At 38.4% G+C, this 15,593-nt stretch overlaps 1 protein-coding gene across 4 annotated transcripts in view; it reads left to right on the top strand.

The window, feature by feature from the left end:
- Positions 1-3,250: 3,250 nt before the first annotated feature.
- Positions 3,251-15,593, top strand: part of KYNU (kynureninase) — a 95,002-nt gene continuing 82,659 nt past the window's right edge. For 2 of the 4 annotated variants that reach the window (XM_071810723.1, XM_071810722.1), the window contains exon 1: positions 3,251-3,332. In XM_071810723.1, the coding sequence (XP_071666824.1) occupies positions 3,276-3,332 (57 nt within the window). In that variant the 5' untranslated portion in view covers positions 3,251-3,275. The remainder of the gene's footprint in view (positions 3,333-15,593) is intronic. The other 2 variants (XM_071810728.1, XM_071810726.1) reach the window with 1 other exon arrangement.

Genomic DNA, 15,593 nt, shown 5'->3' with positions numbered 1-15,593 from the left:
TCTGATCCCTTGGGTTTGGATCGGCTGTGTAGTAATTATCTCCTAACCAGTATCCGAAACTGTGTTTTGTAATGTTGTTGGAGTGCTGAGTAATTCTGGATAAACCTCGTTTCTAGTTGGTTTTCTGCTAAACAGTTCTGATTAAAGTTTGTTTGGAGCATATAGTTGGCCTAAGTTGACTTTGGGGTTGCCTCCAGGACAATTAAGCAGGGAGATACTCAAATATATGGCAGCTGAAGCCCAAGAGAAAAAAAAAAAAAACAAACTAGAATAAGAAAATGCTAAAGTACATTTAGCAATGTAGCAAAGCGCTAACAGATAGGGTAAGGTCAAAGAGAAGTAGACAAATAGTTCAGGTCAGCTCTGGAACCTCTGTTGTAGGGATGTGAAGGCTCAAAATATTAAGGAAGTCCATGAAGTCTTGTTTTTGACTTTATCTGCTGCTGTGATCTTACAGGAACAAACATGCACCCACCAGATTGAGTGTTTTCCTGTAAATCAATGGGAGTCTGATGTAAGCTCTGTGTTTACTGTGATGCATCATTGTACTGGTTCATTAGAGCTAGATGGATAATTACTGTGTTTAGATACCATCAAGACATTATCTGGAGGTTGCTCACATGCAATAAGATGCTCTCAAGGCATAAAAAAAGGACATATAACCCTGGCTGGATTTAAATTCAGCTGGAAGGTAATCTTTTCCATCTGTCTGCCAGCATGTGCCTGAGGTGTGTGTCTTCCAGCCACTACTTAGTCAGGTTATCATGTGAATTATTGTATTTCCCTATGGAATATTATTAATGGGTTTAAAACTCTTGACACATCTCATTTATTGGTCTGGAGAATGTAAAAATTCTTGAACAAGCAGGAATATCTTGCTGTAGGATAGCGAAGTTGAGTGACCTAAAGGATGCTGAAGTCTTTGCGAGTATATATATATATATGTGTGCTTATATATGTTTTTGTGTATATGTATTCCTCAGTGCAAGTGGTAGATGGCAAAGAAAAATGTATGGCAGACCCACACAACTTCAACTCCCCCATCGCAGACCTCTGGAGAAACAGCTTAGTGTTTTGTTTTTTCCCAGGCCAGACCTGAGGGCAGGAAGACCTTGTTTATTTATGAAGCAGCACCACATATTTCCACCCCAGTTTTTTTATTACTTTGAGAAAAGTTTGGCCATGCTAAAAGTATTTGAGCCTCAATTTGTATTTTCAATTTTTATTATAACCTAATGCTCTTTTTTGTTGCTCAGAATTGAGCTGTTTCCCTGTCACCTTATCTGATGTCTGTCAAAAGCATGTGTTGGCTGCAGATGTATGTGCAGCTCCCATTGAATTCAGTGGCAATTCTTAACCACAAGGATTCAATTATCTGCTGTTAATGGCCCATCCATTTTTAAAACACCTATTGCTTTCTCTAAGTATTCTCTTAACTCATGCTAGCATTGACTAGGTTTATCCGGAAAAGATATCTGCTGAGCCTGCTGTCAGGATACCGCTTTACCAGTGTAGCCTTTTCTTCAAGTGATGTTCTGTAATTCTTAATTTAGTAAAATTATTACATTTTCTAAGGTGGTGCATGTACCACTGTGCTTCTGTCTGTGCCTGATTCTTAGAAAACTATGCAAAAAATTAACTTCAATGTTTTATCATAGAAAATTTTGGCAGAATTTGAAGTCATATATGGGAGAGACCAGGAAGGTTGTGGTGACCTCCAGCTTGTAACCAAAATGCCATCAGGTTTTTGACATCCAGATGGAGCAGATGTGGTTCCCCATTTTAACATTTCACTCCAAAGGACATCAGCACTTAGAGCACACAGCCTTAAAGTTATTTCTGTAACAGAAAGGTGAAAAAATGAGTCAGTACTGCTGCAATATTTAACTTTTCAGTTCGGGGAATCTGCTGCTATCAAGGTGGGTGCCTGAACCACAGGTAAAGAAAACCTGTGAACTCCAAAACAACCCTGGCTCTTCCCTCAGCAAAATAAACCAAGCCATGATTTTTTCCCCATGTCTTGTGTTAGCAGCACCCCCTCCATGTGGACACTGAACGGCTGCATCCTCATGCCACACATAAAAAGTAGAGTATCTCATATATTCAAACACCACGGAGTGTTGCTGAAAGCTGTACTGACTCCCCGATGGCAGCAGCTTAAGACAAACAGCACATCATTTCCCTCCTCCAAGCAGTCTACAGAAAATTGACATCTTTCACATGTTCACCTTGACAGATCTGGGTTAGCAGGATCCCTGGCAGCCCGGCTGTCTTGAAGTCCCCATGTCTCTATTTGGACGCAGACAGGAGATTTTAGGAGGGGCAGAAAGAAGAACAAGAACAGCTAATTTGCCCTTCTGAAAGAGCTGTGGTTTTAGGAAATCATGCCAGCCAAACGCTGCCACACTTTCTGATGCTGCCTTGTCACTGTCAAACAGGTCCACACTCCCCATCCGTAGCTGACAGCCTGAGATGTTCCTTTTTCTCCATTTACATGTTTCGTACATTTGCTAATTGCTTCAGAGCATAGTTAAATTTTACTTTGCAAACCATATTATGTAAGGTGTTGTTTATGTCTTTGTTCCTGGCAAATGTAGTGTGTTTTTTCTTTTGGTGTATAACATCATTGGTGGCTTCAGTGTGGCTGTTATCCTTTATTTATCGATTCAGTGACTTCATGACATTAAGGCAAATAAAAGGTATTGTCTTTCATCATAGGGGACAACATTGCATTTGAATGCTTTTATTTACCGATTGGTCCTTGCTAATATAAATTTATAGGTTTTAGTCAGAACATTTCCCCATTGATTAAAAATGGATGGAAAAAAAACACAGATTGCCCATGGTACTTCTAATCAGAGTCTTTCCAAATACAGGGCAGGTGGAAGTTTTTATGGAGTATTTATTCATTTTACAGATATAAAGGAGCCCCAGACCTCAGGTCATGGTACTCTCATGGATCACATGAAGGGTATAACTGAAAATTCACACATGCAGACTACTATTTCAGTTGTTCATCAGTTCAAGCAATGGGAATAGGACACTCTTCTTCCCATTTCAGTGTTATGCATAGGCATGCTCTGTAAGCAAATAACAATGTTTAAAAAATCTAATTTTGCCCTGCCCAAAGTTTTCATAGTCAGATTAACCAGGCATGTGAAATTGTCCTTTGGCACTGCTGACACCATCCCAAGGTGATACGCTTGCATGGATACAAAAGTTCTTTAGCGCACGCTAGCACTTCCCACAGAGGAATAAGCTCTTCCAGAACATGTATGTGGCAGCTCCTGTTTGTTTGCATTTTCTCTGCTGTTTTACATTCCTTTACAAAGGTGAGACAGAGCCAAGTGTAACTGCTGGAGGGAGGGGAGGCTGGCTGGTGTCTGCAGGGATGAGGCACTGGGGGGTTCGACAGGACCCCACTGGGAAGAGCTGGGAAGCACTGAGGGTAAGCTTTTGGGCTAAAGACATGCACATTAAGGACTGATATAGATGTATCTTTAGCTTAACCTCTGTGGAAATATTGCACAGTCTATTTTTTTTCCCCCTAATTGCTGTAATATATGTAACTGAGTAAGTCTACTTCGTTATTCTAGCATGAAGTATTTTTCACATTAATCATTGTGTCCCTGTGGCCCTCTGAAGTCCCTATGCTAATTTGAATTAATCACTCTATTCTGGGCAGGTATCTCACTGTATAGTCTTTCATTATTCCTATAATTTGTTTTGTGTTTTTTTCCCCTTCAAATGTATGGGAGATGCCAAAGAGAAGCTGGAGGTAAACAGGCAGCCATACAGCATACATGCATTAATTTCTCAGCTATGTTTATAGATGTCAGATAACACAGAAAATGCAGTAGCGCAGCAATCATAATGCAAGTGAGATGGTGCACAGGTGTGTGGACTCAAGGGGATGAATTTCTTGTCTGCTGTTCCAGTGGGATGCTCAGTCTCTGAATCTGCTGGAGAAGGAGGAACCCCAACGGAGTGAAATAAAAGAGTTATTTATATTCTTGACAGCACTGATCTGAAGTAACTTACTGGGTGAGGTGAAATAGCTGAGATCACAGGTGTTGACTGGTGAGAAAGAATGATGACACAAAACTGCTCACTGGTGGTTGAAATTAGGCCCAGAAAGGTCTGTTTTCTTAAAGACCTTTGCTGAGCTCATCTGTGTATTGTAGCAACAAAACACTGACCTAAGACTTCACCTCAGCATAAAGCAGGGAGTCGGTCTCATCATCTGAAAATGGGTTCCTGGCTGTGTCAGTAGGAAAATTCTTGTGTTTAGAGAACCCAAGTGGGTATAATCAGGTAGGAAACTAGGTGGTACCCAGCAGCTTTTATTGATTTGTGGCATGTAAGGTTGAAGAACCTGGTGGGCAACACCAACTCGGCTCTGCAGGAAACTACTGCAGGGCTTGTGTTGCATCTGTTCTCCTTCAGGTGGTTCTTATAGAGAGTTATTGAGTGAATCCACATGGAAATATAGAAGGGCCCAGTTAGAAAAGCAAACTGTTCTTTGTCTGAGTAGTGTTCTCCAGGTGGAGGGCATCTTTGTCATCCGGAGTTTTGGCAAGCAGCTTCCAAGTCCTGAAGGTACTCACCACCGTGTTTGATATCCTGGCTCTTCAGGAGTATTTGGTGAGTTAAAATACAGACTTTTACAGTTGTATTACAAGGCATTCACCTTGAGGTTAATCTCAGTGTCTGCTCTGAAAAGCTTTCGTAACACAATCTGGGCTATTTTCCTTGTAAAAGAAGAGTAAATTATATGCAGTTACCAGTGCATCTTTTCTGCCCCTTTAGTCTGTTCACTTGAGGAAAGGTGTCTGTCTTGTGATGTGTTTTATTTGTAGACCAAACTTGCATGAAGGCTCAGGAGTATGGGAGCTGGAGAGGGAGAATGAGCAGGAGCAGTCAGGAGAAGGGCTGGTGGCCTCGTATCTGCAAGGGAACAAGGCAACCGCATGGCAAATAAGGGTATTCTACTGCTTAAACACTCTGGAAGAGGAGGAGATCAGATGCCACATGTCTGGGAAAGAGTGTCCACATCGATATTTTTGTATAACATTTAAATCTGGTGAATCATACAGTTAATGACCGTGTAGGATAATTCTGGTTGGTGTGGGCTTTGAAGGCCCATGTTTCTAAAAAATCTTATAGGAACAAATTCTTATGTTGAATTAACTCCTAATAATTATTGCATGGGAGGAAGCAGTCTGTCAGAGAAGCATCCAGTCAAGGGAATTCTTCGGCATTTATTCACTCATAGAAGTGGGACTTAACTGGGGTACTGCTGAAGCATAATGTGAGTTGCAGAAATTAGGGCTGGATAAAGCTCTTTTTGAGCATTTCACCCTTAGCTTGTTGGGTTCATCACCCTTTGCACCACCACACTTACACCACACCGTATATGAAACCAATAAAAAGGTCTTTGAACTTGATGTAAACCGTGTACTTTGGTTAAAGACAATTTTATACCTGTATGTTCAAAATCTTGCTCAGAAAGGTCTGTTAACTGTGATTAGACCTCTCTTTAAAGGCTTTCAGCTGACAAACACCATGATTTGCCCCATGATCTTTTTAAAAGGGTTTGTTAAATAGGGCATTGCACTTGCAAAGCCTTTCTTGTTCTGACATTTCTGAGTAATTCAGATGGAGTTTCAGTCTATTGGCCTTACTTATTTGCATTTCAAAGGCCCAGATAGTGAGCTGCAGAGCCAAACACTTCTTGAGTTTGGGACTTAAAAAAAAAAAAATAGCCAAAAACTTTGTCAATTGTTAGCTGAAATGCTGACTCAGCAGTGATGTCAGGCCTTTGTAACCTGCCTTGGCGTCTAATTAAGGATTTCTAAAATGAAAGACGATGCAAAATGGAAAGGAGCAAGGAGAATTTGTCTGACAGGAGATTAGCACAGGACAGGGTTGGATCTAAAGGGAGCATTATCCTGAAATGCCTGACTGAGGATCAGAGCGCTGCGGGAGGGTACCTGCTTGTTGGGACCATTTATGAGTGCACAGCTTGTATAATAAACTGCCAGGTCTACCACATCTTTCATTAGCTGACTGGATGGTTTTTTTGGTCTCAAGTGAAGACTACACAGAGCTAATACCCCGCTAACTTGCATCCTGCCTTGGAGCTGGCGATAAGCTGCCAAGACTTGATGAAGGGCTACAAAAACCCATTAAGCCTATGTTCCAGTAGCAACAAAGGAAAATGAGGGCAGAAGACTAGAAGATTATTGATTTGTTTCTTTTATTGTTTTTTAAACTTGCAAAACTGAGCACAGCTCGTCACAGAGTGTGGGTCCCTTTTGATCTCTGGTCCCATGTCCAACCCTTGGATTGTATCAGTTTTATGTGAATTCTTAAAATAGCTGTAGTGAAATAAGTCACCTTTAGATACTAATGTAATATTAAACAAAACCCTTTATCGCTGTATTTTATTATTTCACATACTCTCACTGACAAAGGAAATCAAACATACTTGAATTTCCCAGTTTAAGTATCTAATGAGTCTAATTATTTGATACCAGGGTAGTGTTGAGGAGCACTCTTTGCCCATAGTAATGGTTGTTATAGAGTGATGGTGTATTGTATTAGTTAAAACCTCAGTTTTGGTGTATTAGATAAGTAGATTGAGCCTGGAAGCAAAGGCTAAGGAGCAGAATTACACAGATGCTCTTGTGCACTCCGCTAAAATATAGACGAGATGGTTTTTTCTTCAGAATTCTTATGGTCATTTGGAATATCTCTGGATTATTCTAATACTATGTTATACTAATATCATAATGGTTATGACAGTTGCTTTGCCAGACATTTAAAAATTCCGGTGTGGAACTAATAAAAACACCTCTTTTTCTCATTATCTTGATTACTACAGAAATGAAACAATTGCTGTGTAATTTTCAAGAAATTAAAGGACATCTTTATCCTAGCAATATCAGACAAAATAATAGCTCTCAGTAGAAAAGTTATTTTCATGAACTTCAGAAAATGGGACTATTTTTTCTTTTAAATGTTTACCTAAAATTCATGTTATACAGCATGACTAATGAGTGGTTGTTCTTTCTTGCTGACCTATAATTTTTTCACATTTCTCACTGAGATGAAAATTAAAAATAGCCAAGAAAACTTACTACTTACTAAACTAAACTTTTTACTGTTATGCTTCTGATGTATTTATTTGGGATTTTTTGGGGAGAGGGTGAGTTGGGATTTTTTTTTTACATTCCCATGTTACAACACAAATTTTGACAAGTCATTTGAAAATATCAAACTGAAAATCTAAGGAGGAAAAACATACTATTTTCCTTATTTTAAGTTTAACGGTAAATTGTATCAAGAAATTGATCAAAATTTACTCATTTCCAGTAAGTGTTTTCCCCTTGATGTGTCTCACATTGGAGAAAAAATTAAAATATTTATTAATTCTAATGAGCTGTGAAGACAAACTCAGTGCATTCTTCTGTATGAATTTTCCTGAATCATATTCTGTAGGGTTTGTTTAGCCTTTTCTCCTCCTCCTCCTCCCATTCGGCATTTGCTAATGAGTGTGCAGACTCAGCACTTTGCAGCATTCTGACTGGGAACTGACGGAAATATTTCAAATGAAACCCAGGTGCAAAACTGCTGGGCAACTTAAAAGTTTAGTTGAGGAACGAAACTGAAACCATGCTACAATTTTAAAGCCGTTTTAAACCAGTTTGTAGAGGTAACTAACGCAAATTTTGGCTAAATGCTTGTGGCTAGGTTTGGCAAAAGTCAAGATAATTCAGTAATCAGTAACAAGACCTTTCTTTCTGAAAAAGAAAACAACTGAGGTAATGACTGGGTTAACGAAATCTTCACTATTCATGTATTAAAAAAAAAAGTCTGTGAGACAGAAATATAAAAAATATATTCCTCTATGGCTCTGAACACCATAATTGTTTTTACAATTTGTCATTGTTATTTCACATTCTCAAGTCCTAAGCTTGAACAGGATGAAACTGAACTAGAATCAAAGATCTATGGTGGTTAAAAATCATTAATATTCAAGACCGGAGAGGTCTGGTTAAGGAGTTTATCATAACTAAAAGAACATTCCTTTCAACTAAAAACTGTAATTGTTTCCAACTTGACTTCTTGATTCCCACTCCTGTGGGCTCCACCAAGAGTCAGTTCTTGGTATCATTTTTGACTGTCTGGTTCCTTCTCAGAATTGTGGCAGTTAGCAAGATACTTAAGGAGTCTGGTTTTTTTTGGTGTGTTTTTCTTTTTACATTGAAATGATTGCTTTTACTCACCTCTTTCTATTTCCTGAAACAATATGTTAGCTGGGTCTCTGCAATCACTTGGGAGACACCAGGGCCACAGAGGGGGAGATGCTGTTGGAATATTCTCTCACTACAATAGTAGTCAACAAAGCTTCTGTCTGACCTGTGCTAAATTGCACTTGTGTTATTACGCACTTGGAGTCCCTAGATCTCCGACAGATACAAACATATTTGCCCTGATTCTGTTCAAATGCATTTACGTTTCCATTGATCTCTTGTACTTTTCAGGAACTACCTGGAGAAATACAACTTAATGATTTTTGTCTACACGTTTCTTGCCTAAAGCACACAAACTTTTATCTACAGTCTCACAAGTTCAGGAGGTACTTTTCATACTTTTCAGGAGACACCACTGTGCCCAAGCACAAATCACAGAATACGTCTGATTTTATACAGCAACCTCTATTTGGTTGTTTAACTTCTAGAATATCCAATATATATATATTTTTTTTTTTTACGTACGAATGTATTATTAATATTAAAGAAAAAAAAAATCAGTATTATGTTGACATAGGAAAGATGAGTATTATGGAGAAAGTATTCATGAATTTGCTTAATGGTCTTGCTGTTCCGCCTTTTGGATTAGGTTGCTCTCATGGTGGGATTAAGAGACATGCATTGAAAAAAAGGGCAGGAGTATCAGATGAATATTAACATAATTCAGATAGCACCAATTGCTTTCCCTATGTCAAAGCCCTAGAAAGCCAGGCTTACTGCTTCTGCCACGCAAGATGTCAAGGTTTATGCAGTATAAATTACCCATGAACCACAGCCAGACTACGTAAAACACACTAAGAAATGAAACATATTAAGAGCTCCTGTGGTGGTATGTGTAGGATGACTGAAATGTTATATTTATGTGTCTCAATCATTAATCATATTATTTTTTTCATAGAGGTTAAATAAAAATTTGGAGAACAGCAACACTGATTGATCTGTAGGTCAAGTTCTTTGCCAGGAACTCTCACCTTGGTCAAGTCCATCTTTTATTCACTTATTTATCTTTTGTAATTTATTTGAGGCAAAATATGTTTTTTTTTTTCCTAATAAATTTAATTTCTTAGTGTTCTGTAAACATAATTCTATTTTGCATGAGATGAGTGTCTTTGTCTTATGCACTGCATTATAAATTCAACCTAATCTTATATTTGCACATATGACGGTTCTCTGAGAAAAATTAGAATTTTACTTATCTTCTCCAAGAAGCAAAGTGCTGAAGAAGAACCATTTTCTGAGCTTGTCTGAAAATATCCCCAGTGTCACTGAGAATCAATTTGGCTTTGGTCTTTTGAGATCTGACTTGGCTGAGATAGGTTTGCCATGGAATTGAAGACTTTTCTTCATACATCCTGCAAAATGGTTAGGTTTGTACTAAGACCTTATTGCAGCCTTTCAGTACTGAAAAGGGGCCTACAAGAAAGGTGGGGACAGACTTTTTAGCAGGGCCTCTTGCGACAGGACAAGGGGTCATGGTTGTAAACTCAAATGGGGTGATTCAGGTTAGACACGAAGAAGAAACTTTTTATGCTGAGAGTGGTGAAAGCCTGGCCCAGGTTGCCCAGAGAGGTGGTGGATGAACCACCCCTGGAGACATCCCAGGCCAGGCTGGATGGGGCTCTGAGCAACCTGAGCTGGTGAAGATGTTGGGTGGTTGAACTGGATGAGTTTCGAGGGTCCCTTCCAACCTGAACTATTCTATGAGTCTATACAATAGGAAAATAAAATCTTAGGTTAGCCTGCATGGTGATGTATTTGGAGGAGGAGTTGAAACATGAATATAAAGAGTCTTCTTCCTCCCTGGCTACACCCTGCAGGAGGGACATGTTTGACCTTGGCTTTGTACTTTCAGTGCCTTAACTCCGGTTCTGGTTAATGCAAGGGGACCAGAGCGGGCACATCTACCCCGGGCTTCTTTGTGCTCTTCATCCATTGTAACCATGGAAAAGCTGTGCGGGGAGTGAGGCGAACTTGCAACCGCATTTTAAATTCATAACAGAGCTTGTTCTGCGCTGACCTCCCTGTGTAGACGAGCCCTTTATGAGATCATCTGCAGTTTTGATGATAATGGCGGCTTTATTTTCTTCTATTAGGCCTTAGGGTGCAAGAGCTATTGTAAATCCTCTTGCACTTTTGCATGCTATTTCTCTTTAGTCATATCCTAATTCACATTTCCTATCCCCTAGACCAAAATACTGATGTAAATAAGCTTTTTATTTTCATTTTTCAATGTTATATCTCTGCACAGAGTGACACACAAAAAATCTACACAGTTTAATTTTTTTTAAGAAAGGTGTTGTTTTGTTTTGTTTTTTCAGGGGAGGCTTTACATAAGAAAGGTCAAATGCTCCCTCTCACATTTGATTCATTTAATAGCAGGATGCTCTTTCTGGCCATCTGCTTATTGTTGAATTAATTGTCAATTAATTGTCTCTTAATTGAAGCATTTGTTTCCAATTTTCAAAGATTAGCAGGGTATTAAACAAGAGAGGTCAATGCAATTTAGGAGAATGTTTTAAATTTTGCATATAGAAGCTGGGAATTGTAGCTTTCATTAAACATCACTCTGGTATAATTTGTGTCATTAAAAGTGGCAATTTCAGCCAATTACTGCAGCTGTTTTGTGTTTACTTGCTTGAATGATTCCTGATTCTAGGACTCAAGAATAGATGAACTCTCACTATTGTTTGCCTCTGCTATATCTGTTTAAAAATATAATTAATCGTATAAAGAAACCTAGAAAAGTTTTGGTTTTTTGGTGTCGTTTCTGTTTGTTTGTGTTTGTTTTCTGGAAGATACTATTCTCTAATAACAAAAAACAAGCATATGCTATATCTGATCATAAAGGCAGACAGTAGACCCTAAGAAGTGGCTTTTAAATTATGCCAGACTTGTAAAAGGAAAAGACTGATAGTTGTGGAAGTGACAGTCAAGCCCTGGCTTTGCATGAGGTCTGGCGAAATGGTCCCATGTGCTTACAGGTGATCTGTGGAAACCAGAATCCAGCGCAGGGAGCACAAAACCAGTGATGGTGGGTGGAATTACACTGGGCAACGTATAAAATGCTTAAATGTACAGGGACTGAGGTCTGAAGGCTACGTGGGACCATTAGATCTGAACCTCAGCTCTGCACAGGGCACTGGATTTATCATCAGCAGTTCAGGTGTAGAGCCCTGCAAGCTGGGTTTGACTGATGAACGGTGTCCAGAAAGTACCTGATTAAGCCTGTGGTGACTCAGGACTGCTGATAGCCATCCGTTTATCTTCTTACATCTGTTTTACATTCCATTAAGTAATTTAATTGCTTAGATTGAATAAGCCCTTGGTTCCTTTAATGTGTCTGCTTTATTAAAAGGAAATATTAGTTTTGGAAGATGCATTTTTAAAACAACTATTGTGTTTTATTCCACAGAAAGTTCCATACTACAGGAAAAAAAAGAAACATGCCTTAATTTAGTTCCATCTATAACTCTATTAATCTGTGATTCAGCAGATTCTGGGGGAATATTTTATGTGTGAGATTCAATATTGTATGTCTTTTTGTACTGAGTAATTTTAGATAAATTTTAGTAGAGTGGGTAAAGTAAAGCCTGTTCCCTCTAATTTGATGCTCCTTTATTTAACAGCCCACTGCCTTCTCCCTAAATTTTTGGGATGCAGACCAGAAGGGATCTGGTTTTCCCAGTATCAATCCCCAGACATCGGTGGTTGTGTATGTGAACTGATACACCCGCTCATTTGACCACATTATATCCACTATCTAATCACAGAGCAAGATCTTCCAGAGGCCAAGCTAACAGAGTTTAGGAGATCAGAAATATCAGTGCTTGAGTAGATAATACTAATTGCTTGAAGAATACAGTATGGTCTGTCTTATTTGATAGAAAGCAAACTAAATTTGATTTTGATGCTTGCATGCACTCTGCACAAGGATGAATGTGTATTTAACTGTCACCGAGTAGGAAAACTCTACAAACTCTACCCTTATCCAGCCCAGACAGTCTATTTGTCTCTTCTTGGACATGTAATATGTTGTGTTCAGAATAGCCACGAGGAGAGGCAGTTTATATCAGATAAAGTGTGACTGCCATATTTTACAAATAGATAAATAAGACATCAAGAAATGTAAGATTTTTTTTGATGTTGCCCTTCAACCCTGTGGCACGATGTCTTGTGGCTTTTGTCTCAGCCCTGCTGATTCATGGGACAGCCTGTAAAGGGCATCTCTGAGACAGACGGTGGGATAAATGCAGTGGAAATGAGGATCAGGTATTTGAAGCTGCTCAGGGTTGGAAATTTTAGCTTAAATCCTGAAGAAATGACGCCAAAAGATGAGTATATATTTGTTATTTAAATAAACAGGAGCGGAAAATATGACCTGATTGCTTTCATTGAATACTCTTGTAGAGGTGTGTTATAGTACAGTAAAGGTAATTCAGTGGTTCTACATCAAGGTCTTTCCAAAAAGAGTCAAGATTTTGTTAATGGTACCTACAAAAAGTCACCAGAACAAAAGCACTGAAATGAAGGGAATTATTTGTTTTTAGATGATATGCTTTGCGGAGGTCATCAAATGCTGTGCAGAATAATCTTGCAACTAAAAAATAAGGATTATGTAAACTGGAAAAGTGTATCTTTTCAGTTGTGTTGAACATTCATGAAAAGTCTATGTTTATTTTTTTTATCTATGTAATGTGAAAATAATTTTAGATTATATGCATCAAAGTTCAGGATGAGGCTTCTACTATGCAAACTTTAGGTTATTGGGGAACTGAATTAATCAATTATTGATGTTGTATACTTGCTTCTGGACTTTTTCTCCTTGAATCCTTTTATAGCTGGGAATGCCCTTTATCAAATGCTTTTCAAGTAACATTTTGGTAAATTAAGAATTAGACCAGGACAAATCATTACCCACAAAAACTGTCATTCTTCCAAATGTATTGGGTTCAGAGTCAAGGTTAGTTCAGATGAGACAGGCTTAACTGCATGCATTTCATTGACTTATTACAAAAATTATCAGGTTTGCTGCAGAAAATCTAAAGAATTGGTTTGCACCCCATGTACTAAACCCCAAGTCATTGAAGACAGCAAACAAGATGAATATTAGCTCTTTGCTTTTTTTGCTTTTACAACTTTTTAATGTGGTCTGGTATGTTGAGATGCTGTTGTGTCAATAGTTATAGCCCAGGGAAAGCTCCAAATAATTACTCTCAGATGCTTTCATTAACTATGCATTCTTGCAAGCACATCTTTGCCCAAATTACTCTTTTATATTTTCCTTAAACTGAAATCAGCAATTTTCATCTTATTAGTGAAGCTTAAGTATGAACATAGTTTCTAACAAAGGCAATTCCTGCAGGTACCCTAAGTGTTTTAAATGTTTTAGAATATAACTGTTTTCCTTTATAACTAATAGGTAAAGTTATTAATAGAGTCCTTACAGACTTAGATTAATGAACCTCTACCATTCATTCCTTTATGTCAAGCAAATTTCTGCAGCCTAATTTTTTCTTCTTGCAATTTGGCAAAACTTAATCTTTCATAAAATCAATGCGTATCTCAGCTGGTTAAATGTTGCTTTTTCCTGACATCCCTTTGAATTGGCAAACTGTTCAGCAAGATACGGAGCCACATGGGGTGCCTTTTCGTTAAATATTTAGAACCTCATTGCATTTCTTGGTAAATTGAACACAACAAAATTGTGAGTTTTACCCTGGATGATATTAAATAGGTGCCTTGTTCCCACTGTGAGTGAAACCCTTGCAGAAGAGAAAAATGTGGGATGCGCGATGTGCTGCTGCGGTGTAAAAATTGTCTGGCTTGTGTTACGAATGGCTTTATCTATTTCAAAGCCATTGAGGAGAAAAGTCATTTTAAATTATTGTGCAGTAATGTTGTAGCATGTAAAATAAGAAAAGTGTCAGCTACAGAGCGCTGAAGGTAACAGGTGACTTGCTCTTGAGACGTTTGTCAGTAATATTGGGGGAAAATGCTGTGCTGTCAAAGAGGACTTCAGTTTGAGTGACATAATACTGGTGGCCTCATGCTGACAATTCTAAAATATCCTTGAAATTTATAACTATTATTGATGGCAAATTCCTATAAAAACTGCTACGCTTTGGGGTATTCTATAAGAAATTTCATCTTGAAAGAGAAATAGGTACTCCTCACAGAAATAAAAATTCGTTTTCAAGTTGCTGAAAATAATCCTGACTTCATTGCCTTGGATATGTGCAAAAAACTTCAAATCCTTATTACTGCTCTCAGACACATAGGCTCGGTACATCGCATCACAGGCATCACTTTTCACAATTTGGGATCAGTCATGAGCCTGATCAAAGCAGGACACAGAAATAAAAAATAAGCATTGAAATTAATGGATTTACACATAGGGATTCTCAGATCCGCTGGCTTCATTTAATGAAAAACAAAAAGTATTTTTGAGATGCTTGTATTGATTTTAGTACAACAGTTCCATATATATTCATAAAGTATATAATACATACAAAATAACTCTTGGCTAAGCAGTATTTTAATTGTGAATTTAAACACTTTAGAATTAAGAAATTCCAAGTGTGTAATTGTCCGTACAATTTTATCCTCGTTCTTTTGCATGTCTGTCCTAGTCTCATTATAAAGTTAAAGAAAAAATATCATCATATTAATTTGGCTATAGCCAAACAAGGGCAGACCTGAGAAAGGGATTTCTTATTGAACTATTGTGATTGATCATAAGCTATGCTGAAGGAAGTGCCTCCGTTTCCTTCATTTGGAAGTAAAGGACTGTGTTTCTATCACAGAATCATCCCCGTGCTACATCATTGACTTCATTTTTGAAGTCCGCAGACGGAGAGCAACAGGAAAGAGGAGGTGTGAGACATCATAGATCTTTAGCAGAATCCTTTTCATCTCTACTGAGCGCCAGGAAAAGCAATTTGTCAGAAGGATTCAAAGGCACTGAGAGGAGGATGGTTCTTAGAAGTGTTCAATAGTTGCTTTTGAAACTCTGCAAGAAGTTTCCACGGAGGAGAGAGGCCTCACAGGTTCCTCGTCTGAACTGGCCAGAAGCGGGGGTGGGAGGAGAGTTACAGTCCGTGTAGCAAAGCTGTTGTAGAGATGTTAGCCTTTTTCAATGATCCACTGGGAAGGCTGCATCTTCATATGTGCATCTCCCTGCGTATCTTTGAGTATGGATTACAACACTTCTCCCCATGGAAACCAGGGAGACAACTGCAAGTGAGGGATCTGACAGCATCTTCTCAATATTTGCTG

The sequence above is a fragment of the Patagioenas fasciata genome, chromosome 7 (genome assembly GCF_037038585.1).
Source record: "Patagioenas fasciata isolate bPatFas1 chromosome 7, bPatFas1.hap1, whole genome shotgun sequence".
NCBI lineage: Eukaryota > Metazoa > Chordata > Aves > Columbiformes > Columbidae > Patagioenas > Patagioenas fasciata.
Note: the sequence above shows the minus strand (reverse complement) of the source record. Positions and strands in the feature narration are given on the sequence as shown.